This window comes from Pipistrellus kuhlii, unplaced genomic scaffold (assembly GCF_014108245.1).
Source record: "Pipistrellus kuhlii isolate mPipKuh1 unplaced genomic scaffold, mPipKuh1.p scaffold_m20_p_2, whole genome shotgun sequence".
NCBI lineage: Eukaryota > Metazoa > Chordata > Mammalia > Chiroptera > Vespertilionidae > Pipistrellus > Pipistrellus kuhlii.
Window position 1 is genome coordinate 23,729,502 of NW_023425515.1, and position 16,863 is coordinate 23,746,364.

The 16,863-nt window shown below is 39.0% G+C and overlaps 1 protein-coding gene across 2 annotated transcripts in view; it reads right to left on the bottom strand.

Annotated features, from left to right (window-relative positions):
* Positions 1-15,042: 15,042 nt before the first annotated feature.
* SERPINI2 (serpin family I member 2) overlaps positions 15,043-16,863 on the bottom strand; it is a 32,539-nt gene continuing 30,718 nt past the window's right edge. For both annotated transcript variants that reach the window (XM_036447773.2, XM_036447774.2), the window contains exon 9: positions 15,043-15,298. In XM_036447773.2, coding sequence (XP_036303666.1) covers positions 15,222-15,298 — 77 coding nt within the window. In that variant the 3' untranslated portion in view covers positions 15,043-15,221. The remainder of the gene's footprint in view (positions 15,299-16,863) is intronic.

Consider the following 16,863-nt stretch of genomic DNA (forward strand, 5'->3'; position numbering starts at 1 on the left):
TACAATTCAGGTTTCACTGCAAATTAAGAAACTCTCTTGGTTCTCTACAGTAATCTCTGGGAATAAGGTGAAGAGAGTGGAAAGACTGAATAGTGGCAATAAAAAGCCAAACCTTAGTTTATTTACAAAAAAATAGGTGAGGAATGGGAATTGTGTAAGATAGAAAATTTTAAATTTTGTGCGTGGGAGTCAGTGCTTGCAAAGTAATAATCTAATGCAAAAGGTCAGCTTTCTGATCTTAGTAAGAGTTCCCAATTGCCTGCCTGCTTGCCTACTGTCCCAACAATAAGAACAGGCTGTTCTGGTATTGGAAGCGCCACTCAGTCCACCTCTAAGCATGCCTTCCAGCCAGCAGCCAGCTGGCTCCACTCTCAGCCCTGGGCTTTACGAGTGGTCACAAAGTCAATGTTTGCTTACTCTGCTGGGTGGCGCCAAATCATCACATAACTACAGAATCCCAGGAGCCTCAAGCATTTTAAAAAATCTTAAATGAATAAATATAAATAGAGGTTTAAGACCTTTAGTATATACTTTAAAGTTCTCTAAAATAATCCAAATACAGATACCAGAAAGAATAAAAGTATGAAACCTCTCATAAATACATTAATTTAAAATGATTTTTATATTAATGCGTACTATTTGTACCTATTTGACTTAGAGGCAAATATAGATGTAATATGGTGTGCCAAACCTAAATATATGAAATTATAATTACTGATGTGCTTGTAGACAGCTCTGGAAAGATCTTGATTTAATTTGATTACATCCTCCCTGTTACTTCTCTGTGCCCCAGGTGATCCCTCAGAATGCCTCCACGTTGAAATCTGACTGCCATCTTCTCCTCCAAGCTTATCTTAGACAACTAGAGACTCTACAACCAACTCACAGTCAGGCCCAACTAGCCTTCAAAGTGTCATTCACTCTCTCCTCATTAAAAATATGTATTGCTGTTTTATGCCCTGTAACTTCAAGATTTTACTAAAGTAATCGTTAATTGATGGAGTGGACTATGCAGAAAACACTGATGCTTTGAATGATTTGTGGTTGAGACTGCTGGTTGTCTATCATAATCCATATTCCTATTCCTCATAACAGTAGATTTCAAAGTGGATGTGTGGCCATCTGGCTGGATAGTATGCTTTCCAGACTCCGTGGCAGCTGTCTCTGAGCTGTGACTTCGTTATCACCAAGGAAATAGGACTGGAAGCGATAAGTGCAATGTCTACCTCATTGGTTTAAGATAAAAATTGTTTGCCCTGGACATCTGTTCTTTTTCCCTTGCCTTGAGCCAGAAGTGGGCATGTCTGCAATTTAGCTTTGATCATGTCCATGAAGTCATTGCTTAGAAACTGGCAGCTCTTTTAAAGCCTCTGCATTTGGGACCTACTATTTTTTCTTTTTTATAACAGCTTACATTTACCTAACTAATTAGACGTTAATAAACCAGGGAGTTTTATCTCCCATGTTTGCATTTTTAACGCAGGCAGCATAGAGACCTAGTTACTTAATGACAAGGAGCACCTCTAGTGAAAGAATTCTCCACATTGTGGCAAGTCAGCCATGCCTGCTAGTCTCACAGCACCAATGACTGGAAAGGCAAAAGCTATGTCTTTCTAGCTCTAGCATTTAACGTGGGTTTTAGTACAATGAGAGGTGCAGAGTAGATGTTTAAAAATCTTGAGAATAGCCAAAACCAGTTTGGCTCTGTGGATAGAGTGTCAGCCTGCAGACTGAAAGGTCCCAGGTTCGATTCCAGTCAAGGGCATGTACCTTGGTTGTGGGCACATCCCCAGTGGGAGGTGTGCAAGAGGCAGCTGATGGATGTTTCTCTCTCATGGATGTTTCTAACTCTCTATCCCTCTCTCTTCCACTCTGTAAAAAAATCAATAAAATATATTTTAAAAATAATTTTTAAAAATATTGAGAATAGGAAGGGTTTGCAGCCTCTGAAATCAAACCCCAAAGGCAGCCACCTAACATGTTTATACATAGGGTGAGCCCTGCAAAGGTTAGGTTTTTATGAGCACTAACATTGCTGATGGCTGGATATAATTTTGAGCCTGAAACAGACCATATGGCTAATGCTTCCACATTTTGGCTTGTCGGAAAATGTGGCAGTTCATCAGATCAGTGGTGAATAATATTGGCATTGCTAACTGTATTGACATCTGAACTGTGCTTTAATACTAGGTGTCATAAAACTGCATGGATGGTGGGATAACGATAGGCTTACTAAGAAAAATACTACAGGATTCATTTACCAGATGAGCTGTAATAAGAAATTTGAATCTTTTACCATTAATTCTGCTACTTGGATGCTGTGTAATAGCATTCCCGCTCTCCCTGAAGATCACCAAAAGCTGTGTTTGTGTAGGTGAGGGCACACCTAGGCAGACACTAACCTCATGTAAGCATTATCCACTCAAAGGCAATGCTTAAGAGCATTCCGCAAGCTGTTCTACACACAGTAATCTTAGCTTCAGTTGTCTGTTTGGTTTGCCAACTCCAGGTATCCATATAACAACCCTTGAAAATGATTTTTGTTCTGGGCTCGATCATTACAACAAAAGGAATCGTGGAATAAAGTACTCAATCTATATTTTCTTAACCCAATATCTGCCCAAGAAATACAAATAATACCTTTCTGACCATCTTCAGTTCCTCTTCACTAATAGAAATCACAGACAAGTGTAGAGAAAATGTCTATCAGCCCCAGGATAGTTCTTAGATACAGGAGTCCTAGAAGAGGTCGGTTTAGTCAGCTATTCTCTGAGTCTTATAGTGAACCCTCTACTTTCCTTTGTCAAGCATTTCTTTAGATTCACCTTCCTTTGCTTTTGAAGACAGAATATAAGGGGATGAAACGCAGCTCTGTGTTTGGGAGAGATGCAACCAAGCTGCCCTGCCTTGGTTTGTTTCCCGATTAAGTTGTCTTATCATAAGCCAGAGGATTCTGTTTTTGTCTCTTCCTATCCAGCTCAGCCTATAAAGTAAATACTTTAGATTTAGGGCAAAAGTCACATGTTAATAAAGCATTTGCAGTTTTTTGTTTTTTTTTTAAACTTCTAAGAATCTAGGCATGCTGACCTCTTACATCTGTGGATACCTAAAGGAGTACAAATGGAGGCCCACATACCATATGTCTAAGTATTTAAAAGTTATAAATTAAGCCAAAAAATTAAAGAAGGTATGTCTATTCTCCTACTTTTATAAATAAATCTTCCTAATAATCAAAACCAAGTTTAAATTTAGAATTCTTGAATTTGTTGGGTTTTGGCGCTTTTGTGTGTTTTGTGTTTGTTTGTTTGTTTGTTTTTTTGCTTTGTTTTGTTTTTGTAACAAAACAACAGCATAAGGAAAGCCAGGCCCTTGCCCCCTGAATGAAGTAACCCCGTTTTTCTCTTCCATTTCTGCCGCTCTCCCACTCTGGGAGGGCCTTCACTGCATATGCATCCCAACCTGTACCTCCATTTATGTACCTTCAAACACCAATCCTTTAACCTTTTTTTTTTTTTTTTTTTTTTTTTTTTTTTTTTTTTTTTTTTTATTGGAGTGGACCCTCTGACTATGCAGTACTTTTTAGAGAGAACAGACTAGGAATGAACTACAAATCTTGGAAGGTGGCTTGGGCTCTTTAAGAAGTGAATTCTAGGATTTCAGGAATCTAAAACATATTCTACAATAGAAGAGAGATGCCCAAGCTCCCGATGGACACACCCTTTGGTTTTGCAGACTTTTAGCTCCTTGAACAGAAGGCACAGTAATAGAAGTTTCATTACATGGGATCCATGCCTGGCTCTAAGGGAGATAACTGAATTTGTGCAGCCAGGAGATTTGGGATTTGGGTTTCTGGTCCTATTTCCTAATACCGCAACCTGATTCCAACCTTGGGGAAAGTATACTTTTGAGGACATCAATTGTGAGCGATGTCATATGATAGCATGGAGCTTGGTATCATCAAGTGGGTCCCTAGAATCTGTTAAAGACCGGGCGGAAATTATTTCCGTATATAGCCATGATAAGATTTGAAAGCAGAGATTTCAAATGAATGTTTATAAAAAGCGCTAGCATGGCAGCATATGTCATATTGCCCTAGTTACTAAATTAGTCTAATTAAAATCCAACCTTCTATTCCCAACTGTGAAGCTATAGAAATTATTTTTTCCCCTTTAATTAAGTGGGTTCTTACATAGAGACACAAGTGAGAGTACTGGTAAAATAAAGGCAAACTTCTCCCGTTAACTAGAGGAACAAAAGATGCAGTGCATATAGCCACAGAGGAGAGTTTGGTCTTGAATTTTCTCAGTAATCTAGGCAAGATTGAAGGGGAGGACCACATTCCTTTAGTTCCATTTTTTTTTTGGCTATTCCAGGAAAGGCCCATTGCTGCATGTCAGACCAGATGGTGCATATTCAAATGACTCGGGTTGAAAGGAAAGGACAGCATTAAGCTTTTCATTTGATGTGTGCAATCGTAGTTATAACATGACCAACATGTTAGGGGCATTCTGACAAAGAGCATTCTGGACAGAATACTTTAAGAATTGATCCCAGTGCTAAAAGTCAACTATCTGCTTTCATTGCAGACCTACTCATACCCACAGTTACCTTCTCAGGTTGCAACAACCTTATTAATACACAGGTTTCTATTTATTAAGGTGAGAGTCTGGTCCCCAAAGACAGAAATGTCATTACTATATAATAATTACTTAGGAAGCCTCAAGCTTCATAAAGATAATTGTCCAGGGGATTTCTACCAAAACAGTTACTTATAATGATATATACAGGGAGTGTTTATACCAATTATTAAAGCTGCAGTGATCACCAGTAAGTACTGTAATCACAATTGGCTAAGACACTGGGTAAGGTAATTAAGTTACCTAAAGATAAGTACTAGAAGAACTCTGTTGGGTACTTTTTCATCTCATTTTTAGTGAAAGGCAGTGTTTGTCCAACTAATAAAGCACTTATATGAGAACTAGCTTATAGCTCAACTAGAGGTCTGGTGCACTGAGCATGTGTGGGGTCCCTAGGCCTGGCCGGCAATCAGGGCCAAATGGGGATGAGGGCGATTGGTCAGTGATCCTGATTGGGGTTTTAGGGGCTGGCCAACTGGAGGTAGGGATCATGGGAGTTTGGCTGGCCTGGGGAGAAGTGGTCAGGAGAGGTTGGCTGTGGGAGCATACTGACCAACAGGGGGCAGATTCTGTGTTGAGCATATGCCTCCTGGTGGTCAGCGCACATTATAGCATTTGGTCAACTGGTCATTAGGTCATTCTGTCATTTGGTTGCTCAGTTGCTTGGGCATGTGTGTGTGTGTGTGTGTGTGTGTGTGTGTGTGTGTGAGAACTCCTGAATATCTCTAGGCTAGACACAACCCAAATAGAGCCAATCAGATTATTTAAGCATTTGAAATAGTAATTCGATGATGCTAGCTAGCTTCTGATGATGGTTTGGCTTTTACTTAGTAAACATGGAAATTTACATGGGTCATATTTAAGCATATCTATGAAGCAACAAAAACAGCAATCTATAAGACAAATAAATTTATTAGGATCCCAGAGAGAAACAAAGATGAAAAACCATAGTGTTCCAAATACAAGGATTATGATTTAATAACATCTTAAAGACTTGATGTTGGTTGCTTCCAGGTTTTGGCTCCCTGAAACTAGATAGCAGTTTCTTTCTTGGCAATGAAAATAATCCCACATCATTAAATAAATCATATTTCCTGTTTCAGCATGAGGGTTTCTGTAGCCAAAGAGCCTTGACAAAATATTACTTAAATTCCTCATTTACCCTGAAAGATCTCTGCAAACACTGAGAAAATAAAAATGAATCTTGTGTTTCTCCTTATGCCTGTTCTCTACAAAACAATTTGTATGATTTTATATTCCTCCAAGGGGAATGCACACACATGCATATGTGCAAATATAGATAGATGCTATAGGTATAGAGCTATCGATAGAGAAAGAGATAATAGAGATAGAGATAAAGATAGAGATAGAGATAGAGATAGAAATGATAGAGAATATATATTTTTTAATTTGCATTAATTTTCTGTGGCCCTTCCTGTGGCTATATTCTGCTCTGTAGTCACAACCTATAGTCAGTCCATCTGTCCTTCAGTAATGCAAAGGATTTTATAACTATTCTGTTTTCTTTTCTGGTGTGAGAAAAATATTGAAAGGGGTGAGGAGTACTATAATACTTGAAATAGTTGTCTGTCCGTATTGTGGTGCAGATATGTATGACCGTGATGCATCTATTCCATAATGTAATAAAGTCCAAGGTTCTCAGACTCATGCTTCTCTGCTCCCTCCCATTACTCATTTAGATTTGTGTATGTGTAATGTTTGCCTGTCTCATGTCAATGTGGCCTATGAATATACACTAGGGGTTCACAAACTTCTTGGTCTCAAGAACCCTTTTTACACTCACAAGTCACTGGGCATACTGAAGTGCTGTATATTTGTCATATTAGGAAGCAAAACTAATTAATTAAAACATATTTATTTTTTTTAATTTATTTTATTGATTTTTCACAGACAGGAAGAGAGAGGGATAGTTAGAAACATCAATGAGAGAAAGAAATATCGATCAGCTGTCTTCTGCACACTTCCTACTGGGGATGTGCTTGCAAACAAGGTACATGCCCTTGACCGGAATTGAACCTGGGACCTTTCAGTCACAGGCTGACCTCTATGCACTGAGTCAAACTGGGTTTGGCTAATTAATTAAAACATATTTATATGAATTCATTTTAACATGGCAATAATAAACTTATTAAATTTAACATGAGTAACATAACTTTATTTTAGAAAATTATTTCTCCAATTTTAAGAAGTCACAAAGTATCCTTGGCTGGTTTTGCTCAGTGGCTAGAGCCTCAGCCTGCAGACTGACAGGTCACAGGTTTAATTCCTGGTCAGGCACATGTCCAGGTTGCAGGCTCAGTCCCCAGTCTGAGTGTGCAGGAGGAAGCGATCAATGATTCTCTCTCATCATTGATGTTTCTATCTCTCTTTATCTCTCCCTTTCTCTCTGAAATCAATAAAATAAATAAAAGAAGTTGTTATGGCTGAGGGTACATTGAGTTTAACTAGAAAAAAATCTAAAAAAGTCATAGAATACAATAGCATATCTTTATACAATATTTTCTTATCTGTTTTATATCTTAAGAAAGCAATAGTCACATACCTGTCTTTGCATTCAATCTGTTGCAATCTCACTCAGCTTGTAGCCTGTGGAAACTCCTCTGTGTGCTCATGAGGGTAAATGGGCAATTAACCTCATAATATTATTGTGAAAACAGTTTGACTTCATAGTGTCTCAGGCACTTAAGAAGTGCTGATATAAATTATACAATCACATTAACCTATTAGAAATCAAAAGTGAATTTATTTTCATGGAATCAAAAATAAAAAAATTAAGTATTTTAACATTAAAAAAATCTTCTTGTGGTTTTTAACTTAATTGACCAAATTCACATATTTGAGACATCGTTCACCAATATAACATCTAAAGGACAAATTTTATAATACACTTGAGGCCTGGTGCACAAAATTTGTGCCTAGGGTGGGGACCTGTGTATGTGTTCCTCAGCCCAGCCTGCACCCTCTCCAATCTGGGAACCCTCAAGGGGTGTCCAGCCTACATCCCTCTCACAATCCAGGACTGCTGGCTCCAAAATGCCTGCCTGCCTGCCAGCCTGATTGCCCCTAACTGCTTCTGCCTGCCTGGTCACCCCTAACTGCCCTCCCCTGCAGGCCTGATCTTCCTCAACTGCCATCCTCTGCCAGCCCTGTCACCCCTAATTGCCATCCCCTAAAGTCCTGATCACCCCAATTGCCTCCCCTGCTGTCCTGATCACCCAGCCATCTTGTATCCACATAGGAGCAGCCATCTTGTGTGTTGGAGTGATGGTCAACTTGCATATTATCTCTTTATTATATAGGCTTGTTCTATTTTATTTTTTAATTACAGTTTGCATTCAATATTATTTTGTATTACTTTCAGGTGCACATCATTGTGGTTAGATAATCATTTAATTTACAAAGTGTTACCCCAATATTTCAAGTACCTGCCTGGCACCATACATAGCTATTAAAATATTGCCGGGACCGGTTTGGCTCAATGGATAGAGCGTCGGCTTGGGGACTGAAAGGTCCCGGGTTCGATTCCAGTCAAGGGCATGTACCTTGGTTGCGAGCATATCCCCAGTAGGGGGTGTGCAAGAGGCAGCTGATCGATGACTCTCTCTCATCGATGTTTCTAACTCTCTATCTCTCTCCCTTCCTCTCTGTACAAAATCAATAAAATATATTTAAAAAAAATATTATTGACTATATTCTTTATGCTGTACTTTACATCCTCGTGACTATTTTGTAACTACCAATTTGTACTTATTATTGTAATCCTTTCACATTTTCACCCAGCCCACCAATTCCTCCTTAATGTTACTAATCATCATCAAAATGCAAGTTAAAACCACAATGAGCTATCACTTCACACCTATCAGAATGGCTATCATCAATAAATCAAAAAGTGCTGGCAAGGATGGGGAGAAAAGGGAACCCTTGTTCATTGTTAATAGAAATGCAGATGGGGTGGAAAACTGTATGGGAGGTCCTCAAAAAATAAAAAATGGAACTGTTTTATGACCCAGTGATTACACTTCTGGGAATAAATCTAAAGAAAGTGACATTTTAATTTGGCTTGGAATTGTACACCTGCTAGCCAAAACACAACACACACACACACACACACACACACACACACACACACACACACACTCACACACCCTGAGCCCTTCTAAAGTCCCTTCCCAGCTGGCCAACCTTCTGAGTCCCTCCCTGGCCCCAATGGGGCACTAGTGGGATTCCTTGGCTTGGCCTGCACCCTCTTGCAATCCAGGGCCCTTTGAGGAATGTTGAAGAGCCGGTTTTGGCCCAATCCTGCTCAATGTGGGAGCTGCCCCTGGTGATCAGTGCATTCTCAAAGGGGGTGCACTGCTCATCCAGAAGCCAGGCTCATGGCTGACAAGAATAGCAGTGCTAACAAGAGCCTCTTCGACCTCTGCAGCAGCACTAAGGATGTCTGACTGATGGAGGCCTAAGCTACCAGTCAAACATCCCCTAAGGGCTCCCAAACTATGAAAGGGTACAGGCTGGGGTGAGGACCACCTGCAGTGCATGAATTTCACTCACTGGGCTTCCAGTTTATAATAATCAAGATATAGAAGCAACCCAAGTGCTCATCAGTAGATAAGCAGTTAAAAAATTGTAGTATATTGTAGTATACAATAATTGTAGTATACAATAGAATACAATGAAATATTACTTGAACATTAAAAAAAGAATGAAATCTATTTATGACAACATGGATGGATCTGGAGGGTATTATGCTGGTGAAATAACCCAGTCAGAAAAAAGACAAATATCATATGATTTCACTAATATGTGTAATCTAAAGAACAAAATAAATGAACAAACAAAATTGAAACATACTAATAGGTACAGAGAACAGACTATAAAATACTTTGGGGGAAATTTAAGTTGGATGTGAAAAAGCTTGCATACCAGTTCAATTATGGGACTAATTTGTTAATTTTTTAGCATAATGTAGATCAAGCATGTCAAACTCAAAGGCTAACATGGGCCAAATAAATAAGATTTAAGTATATGTAGGCTGCAAAAAAACCCCAAAGCTTCAATTTTCATAGAAACATAGGTTTATTTCGATAGAGACATGCTGAATACAAAGGGCTGAAATAAATGAGTAATCATTAACATAAAATAATAGAACATTTTAATGAAAATTAATATTTTTTCTTGAATATTAACTTACCAGTCCCTGAATAACGGCACAAATTAATAAGCAAATAAACCAATTTTTCTTATTTTCTGAAAGTGAAATATTCCTGTTGCACACACCAAATAAACCAGTCCAAGACTAATGACATGGCAATCAGCTGGTAAAATATTCACTGCTAGTATTAGTGAAGAGAAATGGTGCACCTGAGCATAAGGTGACTGAGGGAAATGAATGCAACACAATTATAGTAATCAGTCATTAGCAAACATTGTAGTTTGTTATTAATAATCCTATATAATAAAAGGCTAATATGCAAATTGACCAAACCGCAGAATGACCGGTTGCTATGATGTGCACTGACCACCAGGGGGCAAACGCTCAATGCAGGAGCTGCCTCCTGGTGGTCAGTGCGCTCCCACAGGGGGAGCACTGCTCAGTCAGAAGCCATGGCAAGCACAGTGGTGGTGGCGGGGAGCCTCTTCTGCCTCCATGGCAGCGCTAAGGATGTCCAACTGACAGCTTGGGCCCACTCCCTGTAGATGGACATCCCCCAAGGGCTTCAGGACTGCTAGGGGGTGCGGGCTAGGCTGAGAGACCCCACCTGCCCCAGTGCATGACTCCCATACACCAGGCCTCTGGTTATGTATAACAGGAACAGAATATTGTAAAAATTAAGTTATGAAATTTTTATTAAAACATTTCTGACAAACTGTTATATTAGCTGAGCCACAAAAATATCCATTGTGGGCTGCATGTAAGTACCTTGGTTGCAAGCTCCTCTCAGACCCAAGCCCTGGTCAGGGCTCGTGCAGGAGGCAACCAATCAACATGTCTCTCTCACATTGATGTTTCTCTCTGTCTTTCCCTCTCTCTTCCCCTCTCTCTGAATATCAATAGAAAAATATCCTTGGGTGAGGATTTAAAAAAAACACAAAAGGATTAAATATACTAGTTAACATCAAAGTACAGCATTCTACAAATGATACAGAATTTTTGTACTGGAACACACGGTGTTCCCCTAAGGATGGCTTCCCCAGATTCTTTGTCCCACAGTTGAAGAATGAAACCATGGACAGAAGATGGTATAGCAGTGGTGGAAATTTATGGAAGAACAAGTGCAGGCTCCCGTGGGGGGAGTGGGGGCAAGAGTCCTACCAAGTTCCTTTTTCCACAGTTTATAAAGGCTGAAGATCCGTGTGCCTTGATATCCCCTCTGATTCGTCACCATCTCCTTCTGATTTGGTCACTATAGCAACTCCAGAGCTCAAAGTAGAACCTCACAAGGGACACACACAGGAGGCTCTCCTCCCTCACTGTTGTCCTCTTCCCTCGGGGCTTTCTTCCTCCTCCTTCATTTTGTAAATATAGACCTTTGGCTGCTCCCAACTCCCTTGTCTTATGGAAATGTAACCTTTGTGGCTCTGTAACCCTGTGTTTCTTCCATGGACCTCCTTTTGATTTTAAAAATCCCCTAAACCTGCCTATTTCAATCCTAAAAATCCCTATTTCACACAAAAAAGAGGATGAATATAAGCTCTGGTTGTTATATTTAAGTAAATCCAAACATTCAAGCGTCCAAATTATCTTTCTCCAGTAATCTCTAGATAATTGAATCAAATAAAATTTTCTCTTACCGTCTTTTGAAAATGCACCAGAATAGGACTCAGTTAATTAGATTACAATATCTGTTCTTAGATGATTAGTTCCATGCCAGAATCAATATTTGCAAAGATATCTAAAGTTATCTCCTTGTTCTTCCTCCATTATCCACTCCCACAAGACTTCAAGGTGATATTAAGGGCAACGAAATCAACTTAAGAGGGCTGCTGCCTGGATTGCAGTGAGTCATTGCACAAGGCACTGAGGGAAACATATATCTATGTTTTTCCCTATTGCGTTCTACATTTTTGCTGCTTTCTTTCAAGGAGTGATGGCAAGGTCAAGATACAGTGAAACAATGTTGCTATAAGATGAAATAATTAACTATTTTAATTGACTTTAACAAGCAGCAGGCACTCAAGGACCCAGGTTGATGGAGCCTCTGCAATCTTCCAGATGCCTCGAAGGCTTCCGTGGGCATCCTTAATGTTGATGCACAGCCAACAGAGTGAACAACAGAGAAAGAAAGGTAGACAAACTTTCTTCCTAACTGATACCTGTTAGAGAGTGAGGATGTTGGAGCATGCTTCTAGAGAGGCCATGGACTGTGCCCCAGATAGAGTTATCAGTGCTGACACCAGGCCAGGCCTTGAGATACGGTCTCATGGCCCCTTCCTAGCACGTAGGCCTTCTTTCAAGGGCAGAGCAGGACTGACTCCATTTTGTACTGTGTCTTCCATCTTATGTAAAATGTATCAATTACCCAACCCACCCTTAAATCAGCCAATAGAAATACAGAGGGAAGTAACCCAGCATAACCGAACCCTGGCCCTCACCCCACCAATCAGAACCAGCCAACTCAGTGGTCCGAGCATCACCCTACCACCCAACCCTAAACCCTATAAAAAGACCACACTTTCAGAGCTCAGGGCTCTCTACATTCTTCCGCTGCATTGGTAGAAGCAGGGAGACCAGGCTCAAGTTTGAATAAAGGCTTTTTTTGTTTTTGCATCGGACTTGGCTCCCTGGTGGTCCTTGAGGGTCTTGAAATCTGGGCATAACAATACTGAATTTTTATACTGGACCTCGAGTTTGAACATCTGTCCACTGGAATTGAAGACTGAATCCACGGACAGAAAAGTGGTATAGCAAATGTGGAGATTTATTGAAGAACAAATACAGACTCCCATGTAGGGAGGAGGGGAAGTCCCACTGGGTTCCTCAAGCTTGTTAGGCTCAGTTTATAGAGTCTCAGGTTTGATTCCATACAACCAAGGGCATGTACCTTGGTTGCAGGCTCCATCCCCAGCCCTGGTTGAAACATGTGCAGGAGACAACCAATCAATGTGTCTCTCTCACATCAATGTTTCTCTGTGTGTGTATCTCTCCACCTTCCTTCCACTCTCTAAAAATCAATGGAAAAATATCTTAGGGTGAGATTTAACAACAACAACAACAAAAAGTTTTAAACTTGGAAATGTTTTGGCCACTATATTTCTAAACAATAAAAGTGGAAATTTTCAGTTTGAAGAAGATCATAAGAATGCAGGCAATCCCAGGAACACAGGAATCTGGAACAGGCCTGAATAAAACTACTATACTCGTAACTGAGCTTATTCTCTTCTCCCTGAATGAAGGAAGCATACTTTCAAACTAGTTCCTGGTAAGGAACAAATTTATGGCATATCATTAACATATAGACTAACATTTACAGTATTATACCTAAGTAAGCTCAAGTTGACAGCCTAGGAAAATGAACATTGCTTTTAATGTTATGGTTTTAAGCAATCACAATTCTAAAATGGTCTTCATAATGTCTTGAATATTGCTCTAGGTTTTGCTGTAGATGAACACCTAGACTTAGAGGACTAGACAACACAACATTTCAGAAGCCTGTATTACACTGAAGGATTTTAGTAGAAGGAGTTATAACTGAGTGATTATGGTCACAGGCTTCTAGCTCAGATAGTCTTGGGTTTAAACTTTGAAATATGGTAATGACCACCATGTCTATTTGCTATATAATCTTGACTGATTTATATAATATCTTAGAGTCTCAGTTTATTCATCAGAAAGATGGTAATAGTATTTCATCAGATTTTTAGTACAGTTAACATAATGTAAAGTGTTTATTTTAGTGCCTGATATATAATTAGGGCTCAATGATGGGTAGCCATTATCATCAAGATCTCTGCCAAGAATTGCAAAGACAAACAAAAAGGCACTTGACATCATTAACATGGAAATGGAAAAACTGTGAAATATGTTATATCAAGTCATTGGAATGTTGTATTACTTTAGATATTTCTATCTGACAGCTCAAGGTATTCAGAGGAAGGATTCTACATTTCATGTTTATCGATAACAATCTTCACCCTAACACTTACTTAGCTAAGTGTTGTAAAACCTTGGAAGGCCAGCCTCCTGAATCACACTAATTTAACTGCCACTTTCATGCACAGGAAAGCTTTATAAAAGTTCTCACTGTTTCTACTTTACAGACATATTTAAAGCATAAATCAGAACAAAAAAAGCTGACATGTCTTAGAAGGTATTGAAACAATGCAAATATTAAGTGCAACACAGAATAAGATTAGCAAAAACCTCAATCTGCTACCATAGACAGTGGATCTCTGCATCTTAATTAGCACCCTAGACAGGTGCACACAACAACCACTCTATCTGAACCTTACTTCCCTATGACCTGAGTAGTGCTGTTTGTTATATCTGGGAGTGAACTATCTTTTATCAATATAGAGATTTTGATATCTATAACAGAAACTTGTTATCAAAAATATCTTAGATAGGATTATTCTAACATATTAATAGTAATTCTAGGGACCTGTTGCAGGAATATTCCTGCAAGACTTCCAGCTGGCTTCCCTCCCGCCACTGCCATCTCTCCTGCCCCCACCTCCCTGCTGTGGTGGGCAGGGAGTGGCAGGACGTGGGGGGGTGGAGATTGGCGGGGCGTACCCCACCCATCTCTCCTGCCCCACCATGCCTGCAGCCACCACCGCCACCTTATCCTCAGCTTCACACACTGCCACCACTGCTGTGTGTCTCACTAAGCACACTCAACCTGCCATGCCCATGGCCACTGCTGCACACCTCATCCTACCATGCACACACCACTAGTGCTTTCCCTCCAGCAGCCACAGCTGCCTTGCTTTCCATTTCCCTCCTTCTTCCTTCTCTAGGGGTGTCGAACTCAATCAGAGAAGGGGCCAAAATCTAAAATCCAGCCTAAATCGCTGGCCGAATGGTTTACTGAACAGTCATAAACTGTCATTGTGATGGAAACGCAGCGGAGTGCAGTGATGACAGCGTGGTGTGGGCCACATTGCAAGGCCTGGTGGGACGGATTTGGCCCGCGGGCCTTGTGTTTGACACATGTGTATGCTGTTTTAAGTCTTCACTCCTCCCTTCCTCCATGTATGCAAATTAACTCCCATCTTTGTTGGGTTAATTTGCATACTTGCTCTGATTGGCTGGTGGCTATGGCTTGTGGGTATAGCAGAGTGAGGGTTAATTTGCATATCACTCTATTATTAGGTAGGATTAAGACAAGTTCTCTGCTTTTGATTCAAATAGACTATATAAAACATACAAAAGAACAGGAACATTGAATAGATCTTTATTTACTGTTAATTTCATTTATTCATTAATACAGGTTTATGTTAATACAGATTAACACAGGCACAGTTTAACACAAAAAAAGATATGCAGAATATATTTGCAAGATGATGATATTTTGACAATCAATTCTCTTTTTCAGTAATCACCTTAATCTCTGTGCATTTCATTCACAGTGAATCTAAATCTCTTCCCTTCACATTTTGAGTGTCAGGATTTGTCACTCGCCCCATAAACAAAAATGAACCTAGGAAAGGAAAAAAAAAAATTTCTGAAGAAACAAGTGCTGCTAATAATAAGTTTTTCTTAACATTTTAACAAATCATTTAGCCTTTGTTCTCTATAAGACAAATAAGCAATGTCTAACAGTAAAGCCCTCTCCTTAGTCTAACACACATAATTATATCATCATTAATTATTTTATGGAGATTTATAAAGTAAATTAACACCCACGACAGCTTGTCATGAAAAATACATGAATCCTGTTTCTCATACAGGAAAGCAGAAATGAAATGACCAAAAGGTGTTCTAAATATAGACGGTCAGGCAAACACAGCATAATAAAATAGTGATGAGCATGGTAGAGTTTTAAATTTGAGGCATTAGCACTTATCTTTTTATGCTTGTAACATAAGCCCTTAGGGTTATAAGTACAGCTTCTCAGATCTTCAGCTCTGAATCACAGCTCACTGCTATTAAGACAATATTTTCATATCTCTAGTGCTTTCAAAACCTCATAGCAGTGACATAGTATAGAGCATAAATGCAAACACCTATTTCCAGCCATCTTGTGTTTGCAAGTGAAAAAGAACTAAAAACTAGAGGACAAATGATGGGCCAAAATCCATTCACCTTTCTTTTCTACTAACTAGGGTAAGGCAAATCGTTTGCACAGATCCATGTCAATTGTTGCTTTATGTTCCTTACAGTCATGTGTAATAAAGGATAATTCCCAAAGTGATAAAATAAGTTTTACATAATTTTAAAGCTGATTGAAAGTACACTTAAATGTCTTTGGAATAATAGTGAGAGAGCCCCTCTTCACTCTTTACTGCTCAGTCCAAAGATTGACACAACCTCAGGAGAACCAAGAACATAGAAATAGACAAAATCTCCAGCAGACATTTTCTTCTTTTTATGAATAATTATAATGCATAACACCTTTAAAAATTATAATCACTACTAATAAAATATCTCAAAATAGTTCTGCAAAAATAAAGAAAACTAATACTTCTATTTATCAGGTAGATAGGGGTGCATAATTAACTTTTCCCAGGATATTTTTTCACAAAAGAAATCATCAGTGAGTCTTGTATCTTACGATTCTATAGCATATCCAGATTATTTGTTCAGAAAATTTTTAAAGTAACTTTTATAGAAATTCATAACTGAAGACATTGTTTAAAATTTAAAACACTTGGGGGTGTAAGACATTATATAAGAGCTACTTCTCTCAGCCTTTTCAATCTGTTTCTTTGAGCAAGGAGAACCACATTTGGAATTAAGTCTTCAGGCAGTCATCCATCTACTCACTACTAAATCAGAAAGATTAATGGAATCTCCTTTCACATAATAGCCATGGATTTAGAGACAGGATAAAGCAGAAATCATTACTGTTACCATTTTTCTCTTTATGCTCATTCTTAAAGAGGTGTCCCAATTTTGATTATCATAGTCATATAACATCTACATAAGACAGAAATAACTTTTGCCTCCTAATATTAAAATACAATAACATAACCAATGCTAATAACTTAAAAGAAAAGAATTAATAAATACCATGCAGTTTTTTTCCCCCTTCAACTCAAGATC